The sequence below is a fragment of the Vidua macroura genome, chromosome 6, assembly GCF_024509145.1.
Source record: "Vidua macroura isolate BioBank_ID:100142 chromosome 6, ASM2450914v1, whole genome shotgun sequence".
Lineage (NCBI taxonomy): Eukaryota > Metazoa > Chordata > Aves > Passeriformes > Viduidae > Vidua > Vidua macroura.
Genome location: NC_071576.1, coordinates 14,101,363 through 14,124,986, shown reverse-complemented (window position 1 = coordinate 14,124,986; position 23,624 = coordinate 14,101,363). Strand labels below are relative to the sequence as shown.

The following is a 23,624-nucleotide window of genomic DNA, read 5'->3' as shown; positions in this document are numbered from 1 at the left end:
CAGGGTATTTTTTATAAATTTTTGGAGTCTTTTAAATAGTTACATGCTTTTTCCTTGCAAATTATTTTCAATCATTTACCACACAAGCATTCTGGATTAAAATTAGAAAAACAACAGTGCTTCATAAAAATTTAATCAATCCACATTAAAAACATGAAAATTTATTTTACCGAGGCCAGTCAAAATTGTCTGATGATGATGTTATATCTCCATCTGTGCCACCTGATACCTGAAAAAATTTTACTGGTGTTTCTGCATTATCTTCTTCAAATGAACCTGAATAGAAAGAGATTTTTTTAGAATTTAACAGATGAATGACAACTGCTAACTTCAGGTTAGCCACTCTTCAGGTTGGAGTCTAACAAGACTAACTAGTCAATGCTACTTACTAAGCTACTTAGGCAAATTTTGTCATCTCTTCTTCCAAAATAATAATTATTAACTTTTAGAAACAAAAATTATTCCATATTATTTTCTAGCTAGCAGTACTTAGAAAATCAGATGCTTCTAATGCATAGATATCTGCACATTTACATTTATAACACCACTGTATTTTGTCACAGCTTTGATTAAGTACATAAAACAAGACAGCAGAGAAGTTTGCAAATATAAATCAGCCTCATAAATTTATTACTTTGAAAGATATTAGAGCATGAAATTATTAACGTTTTTCAATAACAGTTATTTAGGGAATCAATCTTGGCATCACAGCACTTTTAGGGTTGAAAAGGACCTCTGGATATTATCTAGCCAAATCCCTCTGCCAAGGCAGGGTCAACTAGAGCAGGTCACACAGGAACTCATCCAAAGTGGGTTCGGAATGTCTCCGGAGAGGGAGACTCCACAACCTCCCTGGGCACCTGTTCTAGTGCTCAGTCACCTTCAATGTACAGAAGTTCTTCCTCATGTTAATGTGAAACTTCTTGTGTTTCAGTTTATAGCCATTGTTCCTCATCCTGTCTCCGGGCACCACTGAAGAGAGTCTGGCACCATTCTCTTGGCACCTGTCTTTGAGATATTCACATACTTATAAGATTCCCCTCTCAGTCTTCTCCAAACTGATCAGGCCCAGCTCCTGCAGCCTCTCATCGTATAAAAGATGCTCCAGATCCCTCATTAGCTTTGTGGTCTCCACTGGACCCTCTGCAGCTCCTTGTCTTTCTTTTACTGAGGAGCCAGAACTGGGCACACAGCCTCTCCTCCTAGGAGTATTGTTTGGACTCAGGTTGGTATTTAGTACAGAACACAAAACTACAGTAGAGAGATCATATTTACTCCAAAATTCAGGTGGAAAGTTACCCCCTGGGTTACTCCATATGAGAGGACCATTCTCTCAACTACACAGTACCTAGAAAAATAAAAAAGGACCTCTGAATATAATATTAAGATTCTTACCAGTTAGCTCTTTAAAGGTAAGCTCTAATTTAACTTGTTCTGGAGTCGACCCTCCTATAAATTCAGTTTTAAATTCCGTATCTGTAAATTCAAGATGAAGAATCTCCTTCTGAAGTGATTTCTTAAACCATGGTCCTCTTTCCTGATCTGACCGTAGATCAGGTATTGGGAAGCGAACAGAGAGTTTTAATGCAGGGGCAGTGACTTGAACTGAAACTCTACAGTTTGCAGGAGTATGTGAATCATCCAGAAAAACTTCAGCAAATGCTTTATGCTAAAAGAATTAAACAACAAAAAACAAAACACAAACCAGAGTGAATTAAAAAACATCTGATTAGAGAAAATAGCATTAAAAGTAACTATGGGGAAGCATTTGATTATGTAATATGTGAAAATGAAAAATATTATTAGTATATCACAGAAAAAACACATCAAGATCAATTGCAACTGTTCTTAGGATATTTTTCTATAATTGGTGTCAAAGATTCTACTTAGAAGTCAAGTTTTTGCGGAGATTAGAAATCTTTAAGAAAAATTATTGCTATTTTTGCAGTTTTTTTCCTCTTTAATTAGATGGAGTACCGAACAATACTCAGCTGCAGTTAGGAAATAGCATGTCTCACACACTTGCTTAAAAACTACTTTTGTTGAAAAAGTAGGAATTACTATCATGTGTAATTGTCCCTTTCAGGAAGTCACGGTGTCCAGCTCCTGTCACTTTCATGTCCTTCATACCCTCCCCTTTTTGCTGATCATTGAAAAGAATCAAACTTGCAAGACAATTATACTTACAGAAATGACTGATGTCTTACTACTTTTTTTTTATATACAGACTCTCTTAAATAGTTTTGAAAGCTGATTTTTCCATAGTCCGTAAATGCAGCAATAAAATTACATGAAGATTTTTGTTGCTATGCAGAAATTAATTGCATTAATAATTTCTCAAGTATTTTAAGAAAAGTCTTTAATGCTACTGTGACAACCCAAAGCAAGGCAAATAAGCTTCAGTTTCTTTCTGTTGGTCCCAGATCACTAGAATGCAATGCATATGCCACCCATTCTCTCTGTTACCTACCCCAAAAGCAGGTAATACACAGCAGAGACACAACTGGGCTGATTTTGACAACTAAAGATTTCAACATAGAAGTGGAATTGTTAGCAACGCTTTGTATCAGCTGCTGGAGAGCATGATGGGACAGATTAGAGATGAGAAGTCAGTCAAGATTACTCTTTTTGCCCAGTTCTCCTTGCTTCAAGAAGATGAGAACTTATGCAGTTTGTGAAGCATCTACCACTGTCTTTTGTTGTTTTCAAGCACACAATCACTGAATGCAAAATAAGACTGTCAGAAGTTGGAAAAAACCGAACAAACCTCAGTCAACCAACCAAATGAAAAAAACTCTCACACTAAAAAAAAGCACCTCAGCCACCACAAATCAATCAGAACTAGCAGTCTCAGGCTTACTGTCACCCTGACTTCTTCCTGCAAAATACCCCAGCAAGTTTATTAATCAATTTCACTTTAAACTTACCAGACTTAAGTGTTTATTGTAAGAAGCATACATGTGAGATGCCATCATCTCCACTGTAGTTAGTTTCTGCGGTTGAAGTAAGGAATTTAATCTGTCTACAATACTAATATCCAGCTCACAAAACACTGGACTTAACTTTATTTGTAAATCTGCTTTCTGTGGAACAGAACTGAGTCTCCCTTGACTACCCTGAAAAGAAAGAGAAAAAGCACTAAAATCTTCAACACAACACAGTGAAGCAAATTATAATAAGTAGGAGTTAAGAACTCTCTGTTTTACAGTCAATTTTCTGTTCAAATGAACCAAATTAGACAAAGGTTATTGTACAGACACTTAGTCTTTTTAATTTCCCACCTTACCTGAGGTCCTCTATTATCTAAATGCTTATAATGCAGCTGAAGGCATGGCATAGAATGAGAATCATTTCTTTCTTCAGAATGAAATGTCAGCAGCTTCAGGAAAAAAAAAAGTTCAAAATGTTTAATAAATGGGAAGGAGTTGCCACAGGAAAATATATTCATTACATTTTACCTAAAATAGACAGGCAACCCCACACTGAAGTCAATGAACAGAACCCCAGCTCAACTGTTTACTCAATCCACACATTCAGCTACCTTACTGGATGTCTCTGACCATTAAAAGAGCTAGAATAATCACAACACAAGAAACCTTTGCATTGCTCAACTCCATTGCTTAGTTTTTGAAAAACATGTACTCTAATGCCCAAACCACGTTAACCATATTCAAAAGAAGTAACTAATAAAGTTTGGCTACTTGGTGGTGTTCCTGTCAGGTATGACAAAGTTAGGTTCACTATTTGAGCTCAGAATTAAAACATTAATTTTATCTTAAAACAGTAACATATTTTACAAAACTAAAAAACATTAAGAAACATTCAAATTACAACCATTTTAAAATCTACCATTCTCAGTTATACAATTAACATTTCTTTTTTATGGAACACCCTTTATTTTTAACATACCTCTGTATAGTGAGGCTGCATGGAATGAGAGTCAGTAGAAAAAAGGCATTCCAGGAACTCCATCTCACCAATGGATAAGTCAGTACTAAAACTTCGTGAGGCAGTCCTTTGTCTTTGCTCATAAGACACTTTGATGCCAGTACCTATAAACCTGGATTATTAAAATTATGTATTATTAAAAGTAGTATAGATCTATAACAATTATGAAAAGTCAAGATTTAAGTAGGCAAAAAAAAGGATCACTACAATCCTTTTAGAATCATTAAAACACCATAATTTCTCCAAATATATGACAATATCTAATTATAACAGATTTAGCAACAAAGACAATGAAGTTCATGTCACATAATCAACAACGGTCAGCATAGAGAAATTTGTAAAGAACATTTTAGGCACCTAACCTGAGGTGCAGCTCATATAAAACTAATATCCTTAGATAGACAATGAAGAAGTCAAATGTCTCACAAAATCTAAATTGCATACATAAGTTAAGGAAAGCTACATATACCCTTAAATATTTTACTTCATACACTGTACTGGGATGGTAAAAATTTCTGCAAAAAAAGACTGTTGCCTGACTTTATTATCTTGTTCTCACTCAGACTTTTTCACTACTGATATCGTGTTTTGCACTAAGTAAAACCCTAAGCTCCTTCAAGCAGTAATCACTATATTGGAATAACAATAATTCTGTAAAACATAGCTATTTCTAAAGAAATAATTCACTTAGTTATTCTTTACTCTCTAGGCTTCTATCATAGAAGCTGTACCTAATTTAATTCATATATTAAAAAGCTAGGTGATTTTCATGTTTATTGTCCTTTCTTCTCTGTTTTAATTTTTTTAAAAAAATGTCTTGGACAACAGATGTCAAAATTCAAGACTATTTTGAAATTAATAAAGAAGTCTAATGCAATTCAAATACTAAGTGACACAATATCTATGGAAATAAACTTACTTTATTCAAATTTACTTTAAATATATTTTTGTTACTTATATTTATTAATAAGCAAAGTTATACCTAAGGTGATCATGAGAACAAGCTTCTGCAAATACTTCTCGGAAGGACAGAAAATCTTCTGTTGAAAACTTAACTGGCTCAATCTTTTCTATTCGGGCAAAGAAATCCCGAGCCATTGGTGTCAATGGGTTAAGGTTCAGTGAACTTTCAGGTGGGGGTAAAGGGTCAATATGAAGTACAGACACTGAGAAAGTTCCAACTGCCAGTCTAAAAAGTAGCTCAGGTCTGGATTCATCCACAGAAACAGATCTGGATGGAATAGCTGAAATACAAAATTAAGTTCACGTAATTTTTCAGCAATAACACATTTATAAAATCATTGTACTTTTGATTTTCATTTCTTTTTACCAAGTTGCTGCATAACAATTCATTTTCATAATTATCTAGGGAAAATGAGCTATCTGTTGTTACTTACATGTCCTTCTTATGGAAGTCTGGTGAACCATATTGGCTGCTAGCGAGGAACCTCTTGGAGGCTGTAATTCTTGTTTGTTACGATCAAGAAAATCACCCCAAGTTGGTTGCAGCTAAAACAAAAAATATATATGACCTTAGATTTGCAAAGAGTTGTTAGACATTACATCAAACATAAATAATAAGGTAAATTACCAAAAAAGTCCAAGATGCATAAACAATCAACAGCATGCCATTTCATGGAGAATTAGTGCTCAACTTATCAATGCAGGTATGCTTTATTTCGAGATATGCTTTTTAATTCCACAGGTTTTTAAGGCTAAAGTTGCGCTCCTCACGAGCATATATTTTCTAGTTCTACAACTACTCTCCACGGTTTTCATTAAGGAACATTAGGTACACAACGGATTTGGGAATGATAGTGATAACAACAGCATGGTTTTTATATTGTTTGAGGAAAAATTCAATACTACAATTTCATACAACACTGGCTGTGTATTTTAAAAGAAAACCAGGTGGTACACATGCAGTAATTAAAAAGAAAATAAACAATGAAGCACTCTATATAAGCTTCAGGGCATTTGAAAACACATTTCATAGCTTAGCCAAATAAATGAGAATAATTCCAATATCATTTCCATAGCAGAAAAGGAATACTATCAGCTCTAAACATTTCAATTGTTCTAGAATTTTGCAACAGTTCCTAACATTGTAAAGAATGCAGCAATTATGCATCAGTTTAAGCCAGAAGTGTTAATTTCTAAAATATTCCAAATGCAGTTAATACTATACCACTGTAGTGCTCAGTGGAGATCCTGCTGGTGTAGTTGTGTATGTACTGGTTAAAGACAAGTCTAGATCCATGGTTGGAGGATCTCCAAGAGGTGGAAGGGAGGAAAGGCTGTGGGACATGTCCATTTCAGCCATTGAGAAGAAAACTTCTTCCTCTAGTAGAGAGAGCCACAGATAATTAAGAGTTATTTACTATTTTAAATAGTTATTTACTATTTTTAAAAAAACTCTTTATTTCTAACAGAAATGTATTCTTAAGTCTAGAAATCTAACTGCTAGACAGAATAACCAGCTAAATACATCATTTACAGAAGTCCCAAGTTTTCTTGAATTAAGAATAGTAGTGTCTATGGAGAGAGATTTAAATAAAAATCAAAAGACAAAAAACCTCATGAATATTAGAACAGTTAAATATCTCATTTTCATATTCAAGTTGGTATAGCTTCTATAAATTGATACATCCTCCTTTTGACAAATCAAAGTATTTCACATTAAAAATAATTAGCAAAAAAGTATTCACATAAAATCAGATAACTACAACTATTATTCTAGATGAAATTTCCTCAACCACACATTTGAAAAGATGTCATGCTGTATGTGTTTTTAGCATGTTTCACATCAACATAAACTGAACAGTTTTAAGGAAATACTGAATCAAGTCTAGCCTAATACCTAAACTAGTCAATTTTTTACTGAAAATTACAATTAATGGCATATAGTTACTTCAAGTCAAACTTATTTTAATACATAAATTGGTAAGATTAAAAGATGAACAATCAATTTAAACAATCTTAACAACAGGTTATTTGCTATTTTGCATCATCTTTTATACTTGCCACGACTAGAAGGCGTTCTGGCACTCTCTGTCTCATAGAAGCTTTGCTCAGAGGATGCTCCTGCAGATAAAGACTCCTTCCTTAAATAACGTTTCAACTCCATCTGAATCCGATACTCGTCCTCCTGTTGCATTGGCCGATTCTTCCTATCTTTATTTGACAATTCTATCCTGCTCAGACTCTCTGAATTCAAAAAAAAAGGACAGAAATCCTACTGTAATTTCCTTAACTGTATCCCTAATAAAATTCAAAACTTAAACTGAAAATGATGTGTAGTTATAGACATGTCTGTTATATATCAGATGTGTGCATTCGCACATTTTGTTGAAGGTTTTACTTGCTAAGAACAGATGACTCTCTCCTAGCATTTATTAACTTCACATTTGATGAAAACATTTCAAGGTTATATGTGCAGTGTGTTAGCACATAATATGCATACATTTCTCTTCTCAGTCAGCTTTAGAGACTAAGGCCACAACCTCTTAGAGGTTTTACTATTAAGGAATTACTAAAGTTTCAGGTTTGAAGATGACACACATGGGAAACTGTACGTAATACTTCTTCAACTGCCCCAAAACAATGAACATGTCCAATAAAACAAGTATATCAGTATCAGAAGAATATTAAGCACCCACCCAGAATATGACATATCTTTCAAAAAGATTTTTTACCCTAACAAGTGATAGATGAGGGGAACAAACCAAAACACTCTCATACTTCTACTGCAGTAGTTGAAACACTGCTTTTAGTTCTTCACAAATACAGATAAATAAACTCAATTACAGTCAGTTCTATATTTTCTGTGCCTGTCACTAAAACATAGGACAGAGAAGCAAAATTCCTCTTGTGAAACAGAAGCTGCAAGAACCAGAATTAGTTTGGTCTCCTGCCTTTCTCCACCTAGAATTTCCTCATTTCTTCTATTATTATACAGTCATGTGTCAAGCCTTATTTGTTGTTTTTTTTCATTGCTAGATGTACAACTTGCAACTGAAGACAAAAAATTAATCATAGTCCTAACTCACAGCAGCTACAAAGCATTTTACTAAGATCAGATAAAAACTCATAATAATGTACCACCAGAGTTTTTTTTCAATTGAGGAAATATTTTTATCTTGCAAAAATTATTTTTTTGTTTCTTGTAATACTTGCCTGGTCCAGCAATAGCTGCTACCATGTCCAACAGAAGATGAACCTGCCTTGGTGACAGAAACAGATGAACAGAATCTATCTGTCCATCTATATCCAACTAAAAAGAAAAGGAAAGAATGCTGTCAAGAACACTCAAGGAATTTTATTTACATTACTTGAATCAGTTACTTGGATAATAGATATCTATGGTGAAAAGAATACAGTCATTACACTAATATCTTCATCTTCTATAAAACAACTAGAAACATAATTTTGTGTTTCTTCCAACCTGGACTTTGGCAGGATAAATGCAGGTGTGTCACTGAGTATCAGCTTAAAATAAATACACAATTTCATAGCAGAAAAAAAAAAATCAACAATTCCCTTAATATGTTAATTTTTTTTTCTTTAACAATTCCCAAAGTAATAAAAAATTAAGTTAGTCTTACTTATTAATTATGAGATATTCAAGTAAGCACCTTTTGAAATAGATCTTAAAATGATAAGGGTCTTTTGTTTTGTATATTAATACTTTTGAAACTGGCAGCATTTCTCTATTTCACACCAAGGAAATGTTATGTTACTTTTCAAGGACTCTTAACTGACTAAACAAGAACAGTTGAAGACTGACTAGAAATTGCTGGACATAAAAAAAACCCTTCTCTACTGCAATAGAAACTTTATGATTTCTGTAAAATACAGTATGTTATACAAAACAGGTCAACAGCCAACTTAAAAACTTCAGAGAAGGGGAATACATTACACAGGTTTACTTATATACTCACTATCATGTCTACTTGTTTTTTGAACACTTAAATTCAGTCTCTCTCTAACATACAGGAATTCTCATTTAACAGATTTCAGTGTGCCCTGACTCATCTGACTACCATAAAAAGGTCTTTTTACACATATTAGGTTAGAACATAAAGAATCAACATAAAAACTATGGCAATTCTGTTCCCCTGAGAATATTACACCTTTTTCATATGTACTAGAAAAAAAAATTCTACAGAACTACTCATTTAGTTAAACACCAGGAAAGCATGACTAACCTTAGCTCCAGGAAGTACTTCATTTTGTTTTAGTGTTAGGCTTAACTCCATTCTACCAATCAGCTTACAGATCTGTACAGGGTCAGAAGGAGTAATTTCTGGCAAGTTTCTTGTTAACTGTGGATGTGGCTCATAAATGATTTTTGGATTCCAGCTAGGTGAAAGCTTTGGTTCAGTTGCCTTAAAAAGTTACAGATAAAGGAGTAAGAATGTATCCTGTTTCTTAGGGAAAAAATGCAAAACACAAGCATTTCAAATATGCCTATCACACAAACAATCACTTTACAAACTATAAATTTGACAAAGGCTTTAAAAACATGTACTGATAACTGTGAAAAAACAAGGCACATAGAATGCAAAGCATTAGGCCTTTGAAAGAAGAGGAAGTTTCCACAGAATAGTGAATTGCAGGGTTCTTAAACTTCTAGTTCTTAAAGCTGCAACCAGATTCCAGTACAGCATGTCCTAATGTCTACTGAGTCCTAAAGTCCATTTCCTTGCCTCTCCTCAAAATCAACAGGAATTGATTATAAAACTTCCCAAACACAGATTTAAGTACAAGTTCAAGTCCTGTATCCTTCAGAATCAATCTAATAGCATAACAATATATTCTTTCATCAATTTACATCCTTATATAATGTATTTATTTTTACCAGCTGTGTAGCTGAACACACTGGGGAGGACTTTGCTGATGCAGGAAACTCATCCCAGAAGAAAGAGACACCTGAGAGCTGCAGTAATTTGTGAGCAAAAGCTGTGGGCTGATGTACATTAATTCCAGAGCACTCATCTGCAGTTTCATCACAGTACATAGTTCTGGGAAGCAAAAGAAAGGAAATTAAGACAGTGGGTGCATGAAAATTGTTACTTCTCTTGTGCCTTTTAACCTTTAAATTTGTACATGGTCTCTTTCTTCATACTTTTACAGTGCTGCCCACTGTCATGAAATGAAAACCCACCACTCTCTGGGAATGGGTGGAAATCTTAACTTCTCTATGGGACGCCATCAGAAAACCAAGAGATGATTCCACTGTGAACATACCCCAGAGAACATAATAACCTGAAGCTTATAAACGTTTAAAACCAAATATATTTCATTAACAATTCTTGGTAAGCATCAGTTTTATTCAATACTAATCTCAATACTTTGCAAGAAAGTATGATTACACTCTCCCATACGTTGAAAATAATCTACACTAAGAACATGTATAGTATTCATGTTCAAAGTAATCACAGAATTCACATGGGCTCTTTTGAAAATTCATATAGAACCAAAATTCTTTCAGGGTTTTGGGTTTTTTTTCAGGACTGCACCTTTTCCTCTAAAAAGATTTAAAGTGTCTTACTTAAAAGGGTCAGTTCCCTTTTCTAATTGCACACATGGCCTAACTGGCCAACAATATACACTGGCTGTTGAATGTCTGAGTAATGTTATTCATTAACTGTAGAAGCTGATGAAAATGTATATTGGGAAAAAACAGAACTCTTCTAATTTGAAGGTTAAATAACTTTAGCATAAACATGCTAAGTGGAATCTGAGTGAAGACAATGCTCATTAGCATTATAAAAGAGGTGCTCAAGAGCAAGTGTCTAACTATATACTAAGAACTTCTGTGTATGAGTAAAATGTATTTTACAGGAAATGGCAAGAAGTGCCTTAGGGAAAAAAAAAATTCCACAGATTTAAAAAAAAAAAAAATTTACCGTTCAACTCTGATTTCAAGTGCAGTTCCACTTTTAGAGTTTTCTGGCACATGTTCTATTCGCAACACAGTATCCAAAAAGGTAACTTTCACTCTTCTTAGAACTTAAGGAGAAAACAAAAAAATACAGTGTAGAGTATTAAGTCAAGTTGCTGAATTATTACTTTTGTAACCATATTAAATGGTCTTTAATTTTAAGCTCTCAATATCTATTTCAGTGGAAATTATCAATTGAGTTTAATAAGGTAACAAGACTTCAACAGACAATATAAACTATTAAGTGACCAATACGTATATCCATAGCATACAACCACTCTCTAAGGCTCAGACATCTGAGCAAGAGACAGTTCAAACCAAGTTTTCCTGTAGCTCAGTGTAGATGATCCTCAAGGAAAGTAACATCTTCATTGTGCACCATATCTTTAACTATTAAGCATTGCTGCAGCAGCATGCTGCCTGGATTGAGTGACTTTAAGCATTTCCCTTAGCTCAGACATTTCTGCACTAAGTTCTCCACCACATAATGCGGTCATAAGCCCTTCGTTTTATCCATTTAGAAAAACCACCTCCAACAAAAAAAGTTTCTGAAGTACTTCTATCAACATGGTGTGATTATGGAGACTCATACAACATAACAGGTCAGCTTTGCACAAATACATCTGAAGAAACATTTTCCATTTCTCCTTCAACAATATCACTATTAGCAATTGATGAATTACACAGCCATCTCCAAAACTAAGACATGTTATCAATCCCTCAGGCACACATTTAGCTGGATTTATTCAGGTGAAAACAAACACCAACTTGCCCTGAAACAGAGTTCAATCTGTCCACTGAGGGAAGTATACAAATACTTAGGAAGTAAATGGGGCTTTTCCCCCCACTTCAAAATCAAAATCACTTGTCCATCATTCCTCTTTAGATTTTAAAGCAATGCTAACAAGTGAAAATTAGTCATATAAGTTATGGCAGTTGAGATGCCATTTTGTAAAATTGAGACATAACAAAAACCAGTTAAATCTCAGACATTAATTCAAATCTCAATAATTGATTCATACCTGTTTCAATAGTTTCTGCAAATTTCTCAAGTCCTTCAAAAGGCTGGGACCCTTCTCCTTGTTCATCTGTCAATTTTTGGCTAAGACACTCTTTTGCAAGCTGCATACTACTGGTCATAAAACTTGACCAATACATAGGTTCAGAACCAGATGCTGTGGAGTAAAATAAGTCTTAATAAATTAAACATGGACTTTATGAAACTATAAAGACAAAACACATCAATATATTGGGCACATATAGAAAAGAGCTTTAACAGCTTAGAAAGAAGTTATACTTAAAAACAAATTTAGTTATAATCTCTCATTGTAGAATTTACTACTTTAAAATTAACGTAATCTGTTTAGACTGTACTGGTAAGATTCCGGTATTTGAAAACTCAGTATAAACAAGAAGAAATCAGGTAATCAACAGTGTAATCAATTTTCAGCAGTGGTTTAACTAATTTAATCAATTAAATAATTTCTGGAGTTCTTTTACTATATTGGTATGTTTTTGCAGGCATAATTGGCAAAATGAATGAAGTGCAATTTTTAAGAATTATTTCAAAGTTTCTTATACCTCTTGAAACATACCCTGCACGGAGAAACACTAAGCAAGGTTTAAAATGCTATCTTAGCACATTAAAACATGTTTTAAATGCCTAACACAGACCTGAAATCTTAAATAAAAGATAATAAAATCCAAGAGCACAGCAGGTATTAAGCTGAAGAAGTTTTTCATCAGCCAGATTAACTTAATTGACAATGCATTCCTATCAGCTAATGCCAAGGCCATTGTGAGCAAATACTATAAAACTATGAATTAGAAAAGTTAATCAAATTAAACTCTCGCACTCTAGTATAGGCAGACAAAAATAAAACTAGCTCAAATACAAGTGTGTTAAGCAGGCAAAAGATTCCAGTTAAGCATTCAGGTCTGGAAACCTCCGTGAGGGTATAAATGTGTGATAAAATCAGCACTGTGGGGTTTTTTTCTGCACTATTTGGTCTCTTATAATGCACTGTACATCAAAGAGAACTAACTGGATGCAGCTGGAGAAATAAAGGTTTCTTCCTAACACTACCATTCCTTCAAAGCAATAATCTTACATCAGAAAGTAACATAGCTCAAAACTTAATTCCAGTTAAACAACTGCAGATGAAATGTAGAGTTTGTGTAAGCAAGTAAGTCATTTAAGGTAACTTGCGAAAGTTGAGCAATAGGTTTTACGCATTTTTCTTCTTATTACGTTTAAAAAATGTTTTCTTTCACCTTCTATACACTACAAGAAGGAAACCAAATTAAAATCCTTCAGACATTAAAGAAATTTTCACAACTGCAAATTAACTATGTGTTACACAGAATTTATGGAAGTTTGATGACCAGTAAAAATTTATCAGCAGGACAATCTAAACTAGATCAGCAACAAGCATTTGGATACAGACAAGCTAGAACTCAGACAACCCTCAGCATTATAATCAAAAGTTAGTATGGATTTAGAGTACTTAAAAGTCATTATTTCACGCTGCAATAGCAATTAAATTGCATTCGTTGTTCTCTAAATATACAAGAAGATGCATCTTTTAGCCTGAAGTAGACAAAGACAAAACCTCCCATAACACCCCACCCCCGTCTTGCACCATGATGTTGTCCTGCTGCCACCCAACTACTAACACTGCCTCACAGAACTGCAAAAACAACTCCCAAAAACTGCAAAAACTCCTTCACACACTTCCATATCTATAGGTCTGAAACAGCTTGGAAGACATAGAACAGTAGGAATATTATAAGCATTTAAAATTATTTAACAGAGCAACAACTAATTGAGTTGACAACCAACTAACAAACACCTGACGGTTTCTTTTTTTATTAACTCTCAATCATTAATGTATGGAAGCTAAACAACAATTTAAATAAGGTTAAGAATTGACTAAAGCAAGGGCAGACTTTTGACTCTGAAAAACTGTAAAGAATCTCCTTTTCTAAAATCAAAAAATAAGCCTACCAAGCCTTGGTCTTGGCCTGAAGACCATCTCTAATCCTTTTACTTCTAATGCACAGTTATCCTGCAGTAACGACCCCCACGGGACAGATAAAGAAATTGATTGGATAAATCCATCTGTGACTTCCAGAGGTGCATCAGCAGACTCCAGGATCTCATTAAGACACTACAAAAGAATAAAATAAAAATTAAAAATCATAATTTTTTTAAAATCACATCCATAATTTTGCATCTAGCAAATAAAAACACTTTGACACTACTAGAAAATTATTTATACTCAGACAAAAAAAAGTAGACACTTTCAACTATATGAATTCCATTGCGATTTCACACTACCTAGTTTTTAGAATTGCTCTGTGGTGGCTGTATAATCTGTATAATTTTGCATTATACAGAAAAAATGACTGCTAACTTACTCTTATAAATATGAGAATAGTAACAAATTTAATCTGTTCTTTCTTTGGCAGTACTTGAAGAAAACTGAAAACAGGCTGACAGTAAAAGCACAAAAAGGATCTAGTTTCTATGACAGGAGTATTTCATAGTACGTAATTTCAATGTAACGTTTGTTTTTGATTTCTCTGTGACAGTGGAACAATGGACACAAACAATCCTCTCTTGCTGTGTTACATACTTGCCATTTGTAAATCATTTATTTATAATAGCATTATAAACACTGCTACCATCAAGTTGCCCGAAGAATTATACCAGCTATAACAGAGTAATGTAGGATTTTCAAGTTTTCGACAATCCTCAGAAGACTACCCTACTGCGCTATATAGGTTTCATTACATCCATATACATTAAACACATTCTTCACACTTAGGCTAATAAAGAAGTGAGTTGCTGCCTGTGCTTTGATTTTAAAATGTAGTTAAAGTTCTAAAGTTAATTGTCTAAAGTTAAGTTCTTAGACAATAAGTAGTTAGGCTGCCTTAATGAAACAAATCCCAATCTTATTCACATACCAAATCCAGAGAGTGCAACCTTCCAATGTGAACAAGACCCTACTAAAGACTGCAGTTGTAATAACAGGACATAATCTTCAACAGGCAAGAGGAAGTGTGGTTTTGACCTTCTTGAGTTTTGAACAAGGCCACTGATTTTACCTAAGAAAATGCTTAAATTCAACATTGCAAGTTTTGAAAGAAATAAGGATTTAAAAGTTGTTTGTCACTTTTATTGTATTTTAAAATGATATTCCAATTATATAGAATAATTTTTTAAATGTAACTTTCTGTAAACATATTTTCTTTATTTTTATTCTTGTATCTCCAGGTACAACTTTCCCATCGCATTAACTTGTTGCTCTCCTTATGCTCGTATAACCTTGCTTTTAGAATTTTGCTTGCCTTGCATGTTCAGCTTTTCTAGTTTCTGTTCCAAAGTCCACTCAAGCAGCAGCAAAAGACAAACTTTAAAGAAACAGAACCTGAACAGTCCTACTGGGAAATTATTCAGGAATCAAATAATCCACTAAAATTCAGTGACCTTAAAATTTTATAAAATAAATAATATAAAAGCACAAACATATTTGAGCTTATATTTAAGACTTACACATGTGGTAATATCATAAGATAAGGCAAAAAATATTAGAGATGAAAACTGTATTTTAAAATACCACATGTTCATTTAAATTACTTGAATGAATTTACAAATAATTTGCTATAGCAGGAAGTAAGCTAGCTACCATATTTTCAATAAATCTGACTCAGATGTCTTTTTGCTACCCATGTGCATGGCGATAAAAAGTGTATTTTAGTACACTGCTTATTATTTTAAAATAGAAATTTACTATCTAAAAGCAAAAAAACTGAAGCACTCTTGAGCTAAATTGCTTCACAAATAGGCCAGCTGTTCCTAGAAGGAAGTAATTAGAGCATTCCAAGTGAAATTTAAAACTGAAGCACAGCCTTCACATCAGGACTTTTTGCCACACTATTGACCAACAGTCCACAAAAGTAGTATTTAATGTATACTAAAATTCAACCACAAACATCATGCATTACATTTTGATTCTTCTGAACAGCCCACGGCCCAAAAGCCATAGGCTTTACATTAATATCCCCAGGTATTCCTACTTATCTCTATAATCTACAGACACATACAATGTTGGCTAAAGTATCTACAGTGCTGAGATGAACAGAAGTGTCTGCAAAAATGGATGCCATGTAAAAATACAGTCATCCTGATGATTCATTGACAACAAGGTTACAATGACTAGGGGGAAAAAAAGAGCTGTAGTACTTCCGTGACATCTCCTTTTGCAATCTGTCATGCATGAGAGTCACGTGCAGAGAACCTCAAACATGTAATTGTTTACAAGTGGAACAGAAAAATGCTGATCACAAGTGGGGAAGATCACCTAAGCATTACAGCATATTCACTTAATCGCTGTGTACACGTTATGCACACTTCATTTAGTTACTGGCCCGTAACTGCTTTGTTACTAAGTATTTTACATTTTAAATAATATCACTTTGACTCGCAAAGAGTGCTCGACACCCACTAGAGGGCATAACAATTCAATTAAAGCGAGGCAGCCTCACTGCAAGCCTGCCACAGAAAACAAGCTGCAGACACAGCCAGAAAAGAAAAGAAGGAACAAACAAGCAAACAACAAAAAAAGCCCACACTCAAACACTGGTAACACTGAGCATTTCTGCAAGCGTCTGTCCCCTACCACTTTCAAACATATTTTCACACTAACAACATTAAAAATCATTACCTGAAAACATCATATATTCACAAGTATTTTAAAATGTACCTTGCATGGCCTAATATCAGTACATACTGTAGCAAAAATGTGGTGTGGAAAACATTAAAGTAAAGGACCTAGCTCATCATCTACACTAGGCTGGAAGTCAGTGACTGATTCACTGCAGTGCTTAAGTGTCCTCATGACAGACACTCGACTCACAAGCAGAATTCAGTAACGTTGGGAATTAAACCAAGAACCTTTACAAAATATTACAAACACAGTAATCCAAAGGTGTGTCTCTAGAGCAGGCTGGAAATATACATATCTGTGTATAGATACAGACATATTCAAAAAACATACATGCCAGGACTGGAGTGTGACAGGCCACCTGCTGAACAAACTCCAGCTAAAATCAGCATTCTTTCTGTCAACAAGTACTTTCACCACTACAGGACAAGGAGACAATCTTTAGAGGACTACACAGACTAAGCTCAGCATAATACTATCATTAAGAACCAAGATGTCTCCAAGAAAAGACAAAGCATAGATACCACAGTGATTACTTTGTTTTCACCATCTCTAGTAGGCAGTAAACGTACTCCTCATTAACTACAGGGATTTCTAGAAGTTTGGGATACACTAGCTCATTCTCCCTGAAATATCAGCAGCTATTGCCTTCTTTCAGTTTTAGTTTCCTTTCTTATAATTAAAAATTATGCAATCCAAGTGTGGCTAGAAAAATGCATCTGTAATAAATGTCAAGATTTTTTTAAGTGCTAGCATATCAGACAACATTTCCCTAGAATAAATGCTAATTATGGCTATAACTTTTTACATAAAAGAGGCTGGATATTGAAAATAAAGTGGGTGGCAGCCGGGGGCAGAGAATCAGCTGGTCCCTCAGATGCCGCAGGAGCCGAGGGGGTGAAGAGCGAGCATCTCTTACCCACTTATCCAGAGGGACTTGCGTCAAGGAGCCGGTGCCCTGGTAGAGATCCAGGCTGAGCTGCTCCAGGCTGAGCTTCTCCTGCAAGAAGTGGCCCAGGTACCGCTGCAGCAGGTACCTGCAGGCTCTCTTCTTGATGGACTCCGAGAAAGGCCACGGCATGGCGGCTGCACGCCGGGGGCCGCGAGGCCGGGCGGCGGGACGGGGCCGGGCGGCGGGCAGAGAGCGGAGGCGCGAAGGAGCTGAGTGGGGGCCGCCAGGCCAAGCCTCGCCCCTCAGCGCGGGCTACGGCGGGGGCTCCCCGCTGCCAGGCGGCACCGCCGCCGCCCCTCACGCCCCAGCGGGGCGGCACTGCCAGCCCTAGGGCGAAGCGGCGCTGACAGGCAGCTCCATCCTCACTCGGACACCGCCGCCATCTTCTCGGGCGCGGAGGGGCTGCCGCAGCCGCGCTGCGCGGGGAAGGGGCCGGGTCCGGCGGGAGGGCAGTCCCTCCCCGTCAGCTGTGCGCCGCCGGCGAGGGCGGCCAGGCCGATCGCGGCTGCTCGTCTTCTTCCTCCCAGCGCCCCACCGCCGACCACCGGCACGGTGACGTGCGGGAAGTGGCGTCGCCGAGCGGAGGAGGCGGGGGCGGAAGCGGCCGCGGGAGGGGGCGGCGCGGCCGGAAGGCGTCGTGCAGCCGGTGGCGCCGGGGCCGCCTCTCCGGGGAGCGGCCCGGGAAGCAGCGGGGCGGGCGCTGTCCGCCGAGCGGGGCGGGGCAGCGCGGCGGGCGCGTCCGGAGCTGTGCGGGGCCGGGCGGCGGGGCCTCGGCCGCTCGCCGGCACTGGTGGGTGCGCTCCGGGGCGCGGCGGGCGTGCGGTCCCTGGGAGCGGGAGGCTGCGCAGCTCGGTATCCAGCTCCCCTATTGCCTTCACTTCCTTTGGATTTGTTTGTATGTCGATGGTGGGATTTGGCAGGAAGCGGCGGATCCCGTGGAGTGAATGTCCCGCATGTTGCGGATCGGTGATTGGCAGTCCCATTTCCTCCCGGCAGCAGTGCTCAGCTACCAGAGCTCTCGGGGCAGCGTCCCGGGGAGCTTTCCCTGCTGCCTCAGGCACGTTCCACAGGTGCCAGCTGAGGCCTCCCGGCGACACTGGTACCCGCGGGGCCACTGCCGGAGCGGCGGTGATAACCCCGCTGGGGCTGTCCGTTTTGGTACCGGTTGCTCGCAAAGACCAGCAGCCTGTGTCTCTGAAATGTATCGGCAGTTGTGCGTAAAAGATGAACAGGAACTTTATTAACCCATTTAGTTCATAGACTTTTCTAAGTCTTCTTTAAATGCACCAACAGTAGGTTTTTGTTTTCTGCAGCTATTGATTTCACTTTTTCCAGGCATGACTTGTCTTCCTCCTACATTCTGGATCAGCAAAGTGCAGAATTAATGACCGATGAATCTTTGTAACAGAGTCCTATACCACAGAATGCAAGTTAACTTGCCTGAGAAAAACTAGCCTCAGCGATACTGATACAGCTTCTAAATGTTCATGTAGTCATCAGCAGTCGTTCTGAATATCTTGTGTTTGAGTTCTCTAGACTGTCATTTCACAAGTTATGGAAGTCACTGGGTCTCATAGTTTCCTTTTTTTTTTTTTGGACAATGTTAAATACGTTTATAACTTGTGTTTTATGGTGTTATATATTGAGTGCAGTGGTGTAACAAGTCTAAAATAAATGTTTTTATATGCAGAATGGAGACTGATTGCAATCCTATGGAGTTGCCCAATAATACAGGGTTTGAAGAGGATTCTAATTATAGAGACTTCGAAGGAACAGACGTGAAAGATATGAGACTAGAAGCCGAAGCTGTTGTAAATGATGTTTTGTTTGCTGTCAGTAACATGTTTGTGTCAAAAACCCTTCCCTGTGCAGAGGATGTGGCATATATCAATGTGGAAACGAGGGAAAGGAACAGATACTGTCTGGAGCTCACTGAAGCAGGACTCAGGGTAAACTCTAATTTGTTTATAATTTCTTAAACTTCCTTGTTTTGAACAATGACCATATTCAAAAGGTGCCTAGAAAAATACTTCACTGACAACCACACATATCCCTCTTGTACTTTTATGAAAGCCTGATCTACATGTTTTCTTCTAGAAGAGGGAACTTTAGCTAGTTATTTCCAACAAAGCAAGAAGGGAAGTTAATAAAAAAACAGGAATTTATTTAAGACACGAAATGGTAAAGATAGAATCAGTAATTTGTTACAGGTATGTCAATCTTTGGGTTTCTCAGGTACCCAAAGAAATCAGTAATACAACATCTATACAATTTTTTTTGCACCATTTTTAATTTTTGTACAGACATGTAGATGTGAGACGTCTTTTCAAAGGATGTATTTTACTAACATTCTGAGTTTTGGACAAAAGGTATTTGAAATTGTCTTAAATACTGTATAACAAGTAAGCTCCATAGTAGAAAGCAGGGACTGCAATTTAAATTCAGCCTTTGTTGTTTTTACAAAACATTGTTCTGTACTACGCTGACTGGCAAAGTTAAATGTTGTGCTACATGTACCAAGGTAGTCATCACCACAGAAATTTAACCACCCAATTCTTTGTTGCAGGTAGTAGCTTATGATTTTGATCAGACTGATGATAGACTGCAAACTCCGTATCATGAAACTGTCTACTCCTTGTTGGACTCTCTCAGCCCTGCATATCGAGAGGTGTTTGGAAATGCATTACTACAAAGACTAGAAGCTTTGAAGAAGGAAAGTCAGTCATGATTTACCCAGATATGAGGAACATTTAATGCCAGAAGGTTTTCTTAGTATGAAGCACTGAGATCTTCCTTACAAACATCTTAAGCTTCATTTCTTGCATTAACATCTACTTCGTGCTACTACATTATTATATAACATTTATATGTTATAACAAGTATATAACATTTTGCTACCATGGTTTTGCATATATCACAATGTTATTAAAAGCCAATTTTATAAACAGCAGAAAAAATTCTTAATTTTACTTTCCATTGTAAATAAGCATGTAAGTTGCTCCATACAGTGTTCAAAAATCTTGGTCTCTTTTCCAAGTCGTAGTATTCAAAACTAAAAAAATAGAGACTGAATGTTATAGATATAAGTAGTAATTCTTTGTGTATGTGCTTACTGATAATTTTCATGCCTTCTTTTTAAAATAGAAGGTAACTACTTGCTCCACCCAGTTAATGAAAAAATTAATGAAAAACTTCTGCAAAGAATTCCTGCTTGATTTGCTATACATAAATCTGAAAGTTGTCAGCTTTGTAGCTAGAAAGATGGTTCTTCAACAGTTGAGCATTGCTTATATAGTGGCAATATCTGAGTTAAAAGCAAGGCTCAGCATTAATTGATCTGTCCTTGTCTGTGACAACCAGCAAGCTCCAAATCATACACGAGATGAACTGCTTATATATGAATGTATTGTCTGAAATGCAAATGTTTAAGCACAGAATTAATGGGCTACACATTTCCTAAAAATGATGTAATCTATCCTATAAATATGTATGCTGTACTGCAACTGTTTGAGAGGCTTGGAAGGCCTGTTTACTATTTTGAATGTGTATTTACATGATGTACAGGATATACTCAAGAGTATTTTTGCTTCAGCCTTTACTTTCTATAATACAGTACTTTGGTACTCCCAATTTTCACATTTTCTCCCTCAGTTGTACAGTGTCCTCTCCAAATGAATACTAAAGTAAGCACTGTAATGTTAATTGCATTGTATTGGTTTGAAACCAAAGGCTGTATGAAATTTGCTAAGACTAATACAAGCTGGAAGATATAACTTGTATTTTCTACTTAAAAACTGGTACAACTCTCTTTATACATCTATTGTTCTGCTATAACTTTTCAAGTATGTACTGAATGGTAGACTTTTTAAAAATTAGAGTTGGGTAGAAATGCTTGTACAGTTGAACTGACATTCTGTGACATTCACACTTTTTTGTATTCTTCTATTATTCTGCATTTGTGTGTCTTTATTTAAACAATCCTGCCATTATTCTTCTATGCTTTTGTGACAAGTACATGCAGTAGCTTTTTTGGAGCCACATTTAAGGATTTATTGGTTCTCACAGATTCCAGTGACTTCAGTAGAGCTATGTTGGCTTCTACCTGCTGTGGTTAGTCATATGGATCAGACAAGCCTAGTGGAGCTTTTGTAATGGCTTTGAGTTAGCAATGTGCAACTATGACAGGACAACTGTAATTAGTCCTTCTGTTTTCGAGAGCTTACCTTCATAGTTATTATCTTTTTGGGTTGAAACTTCTGAAACTAGTCCACTGCCCTAGGGTATGCTTCCATGCTCCAAAAATTGTTCATAGGCTCTCTTTTGCACACAGGTCTGTGGCACGTGGTTAGTCCTCTGTGAGGAGAATGTACTTCAGCAAATTTATATTTGAATATTTTTCCTTGCAACTGATTTACTTGTTCAATTTCAATGACTAAAGAATTAAATAAATGGACCGGTGTGTTGAAGTTTTCTTGTGGGGTATGGAGCTATTGCAAAGTTGGGAATGAACAACTGAAATCATCATGCCCTTAGACAAATCCTAAATAGCTGTGGACTACTTGGAAAACTGGTTGCAAACTTCTATCAACTGAAAATTTTTCATGAAACAGCAAGGTAAGGTATGTGATTGTAAAGGACTTGGAGTGTTAGAAATCCAAGTGGAAAAATGCCAAAGTAATGTTTCATTACTAAATTTTGGGGTTTGTTTTTGATTTGTTTGTTTGGGGTTTTTTTTTGCCTTAGAGGTCTTTAAACTGTCATTTTGTGTGCTTATTATAAGCATACTTTCAGAACAGGTAGGTTGTAGGTGTTAACAGAAGAAACTTGTGTTATTTCCTAAACTGTATTGCAGTGTTAACCCAAAAGTGGGACAGCAATGTCATTCTACCACTTCTGGGTTACTGAGGATGAGCAAAATGCTCTCCCATGCCTGTCCTGGGGCATTGCTGCCCCTATGGAGGGAACATCTCTGCAGCGCTGAGGGAGAATTTCAGGTCTCCTTGAGCTGCCAGTTGTTTCCGTTGTCCAGAACTCCGAATAAGTGCTGCTAATATTGCTGTCTGTGGCAAGCACATTTCTCTCTCTCTCTCAGGATTTTTCATTGAGGTGCACAGAGAGAAATGAAAGAGAAAACGATTTCTATTTCTGCTCCTTGTTTTTCTCTTGTGGAATGTGTTTGGAGAATTGTTTACCTAGAGCGAATGCTTGGTTGGATCATGGTGGATTGTTTGGGCCTGATGGCCAATCAGATCCACCTGTGTCTGGGCTCTGGCGAACAGGGTCACAAGTTATGAGTAGTTAGATATGATAGTTAGAGAAATTAGCATGTAGTTTTTAGTATTCTCTTTTATCTAGTATATTAATGTATTATAGCATAATTATAATAAAGAAATCATTCAGCCTTCTGAACTAAGTCAGACATCATCATTCTTTCCATTAGGTTCGCTGACATCTACAACAGCTGTCAGGCTGTGAATCGCCTAAGCATCCCCGTAGCCTGCCTGCTGTCGGAAAGGACGGCAGATAACCTAATTAACATCTGTTTTTGTCTCGGCACTACCACACCCGCGTTGTGCCGTTCGGAACAAAGTCCCGGACTGAGGGACCGCAGCCACCCCGCTGCCCCGGCCCGGGCCCTGCTCACGGCGGCTGCGCGCAGCGCGCGACCGCCCGTGCCGGGGCGGTGCTACGGGCGGCGCGCCCCCAGCGGCGGCCGGGGGAAGTGCGCCCGCCGGCGGTCGCGCGGCAACCGGCCGCGTCCCGGGCTGCGGCCATGGAGGAGGCGCCGCCGGGCCGCCGCGTCTTCCTCAACCACCTCGACTCCTACTGCGGCCGCAGCATCGGCGAGGTGACCGCGGGGCGGGCCCGCAGCTGCTCCCGGCCGCGGCTTCGTTCTGCCTCAGGCACCTCCGCCCGCTGGGGAGCTGCGGATGGTCCCCGGGGAGTTCGGCCAGGAGAGTCAGCTGAAATAGCTGCTGTGGAGGGGCACCTGAGCAATTAAAGGGATAAGATGGAGTAAAAATAAAGAGTTAGGAGCAGGAGGTGG

At 37.4% G+C, this 23,624-nt stretch overlaps 3 protein-coding genes across 8 annotated transcripts in view; 2 read left to right on the top strand and 1 right to left on the bottom strand.

The window, feature by feature from the left end:
• The window catches only part of ATG2B (autophagy related 2B), a 46,053-nt gene extending 27,933 nt beyond the window's left edge, over nucleotides 1-18,120 (bottom strand). For 3 of the 4 annotated variants that reach the window (XM_053979696.1, XM_053979697.1, XM_053979698.1), the window contains exons 1-16: nucleotides 17,546-18,120; nucleotides 13,902-14,064; nucleotides 11,917-12,069; nucleotides 10,860-10,962; nucleotides 9,809-9,971; nucleotides 9,156-9,335; nucleotides 8,121-8,221; nucleotides 6,973-7,151; nucleotides 6,137-6,291; nucleotides 5,346-5,457; nucleotides 4,931-5,192; nucleotides 3,910-4,060; nucleotides 3,287-3,379; nucleotides 2,928-3,116; nucleotides 1,396-1,669; nucleotides 171-276 (exon numbers count right to left, since the gene is read on the bottom strand). In XM_053979696.1, the coding sequence (XP_053835671.1) occupies nucleotides 171-276; nucleotides 1,396-1,669; nucleotides 2,928-3,116; nucleotides 3,287-3,379; nucleotides 3,910-4,060; nucleotides 4,931-5,192; nucleotides 5,346-5,457; nucleotides 6,137-6,291; nucleotides 6,973-7,151; nucleotides 8,121-8,221; nucleotides 9,156-9,335; nucleotides 9,809-9,971; nucleotides 10,860-10,962; nucleotides 11,917-12,069; nucleotides 13,902-14,064; nucleotides 17,546-17,707 (2,546 nt within the window). In that variant the 5' untranslated portion in view covers nucleotides 17,708-18,120. The remainder of the gene's footprint in view (nucleotides 1-170; nucleotides 277-1,395; nucleotides 1,670-2,927; nucleotides 3,117-3,286; nucleotides 3,380-3,909; nucleotides 4,061-4,930; nucleotides 5,193-5,345; nucleotides 5,458-6,136; nucleotides 6,292-6,972; nucleotides 7,152-8,120; nucleotides 8,222-9,155; nucleotides 9,336-9,808; nucleotides 9,972-10,859; nucleotides 10,963-11,916; nucleotides 12,070-13,901; nucleotides 14,065-17,545) is intronic. The other variant, XM_053979699.1, reaches the window with a different exon arrangement.
• A 161-nt stretch (nucleotides 18,121-18,281) lies between these two features.
• GSKIP (GSK3B interacting protein) lies at nucleotides 18,282-22,031 on the top strand. 2 transcript variants are annotated; one of them, XM_053981342.1, is made up of 3 exons: nucleotides 18,282-18,368; nucleotides 19,269-19,527; nucleotides 20,145-22,031. In XM_053981342.1, exons 2-3 carry the CDS (start codon nucleotides 19,270-19,272, stop codon nucleotides 20,304-20,306), a joined length of 420 nt encoding a protein of 139 aa, XP_053837317.1. In that variant the 5' UTR covers nucleotides 18,282-18,368; nucleotide 19,269; the 3' UTR covers nucleotides 20,307-22,031. The 2 variants fall into 2 exon arrangements, with proteins under 2 accessions (XP_053837317.1, XP_053837316.1); XM_053981341.1 differs by lacking the exon at nucleotides 18,282-18,368 and adding an exon at nucleotides 18,728-18,870.
• Nucleotides 22,032-23,302: 1,271 nt separating this feature from the next.
• The window catches only part of AK7 (adenylate kinase 7), a 28,186-nt gene continuing 27,864 nt past the window's right edge, over nucleotides 23,303-23,624 (top strand). For both annotated transcript variants that reach the window (XM_053981340.1, XM_053981338.1), the window contains exon 1: nucleotides 23,303-23,426. In XM_053981340.1, the coding sequence (XP_053837315.1) occupies nucleotides 23,352-23,426 (75 nt within the window). In that variant the 5' untranslated portion in view covers nucleotides 23,303-23,351. The remainder of the gene's footprint in view (nucleotides 23,427-23,624) is intronic.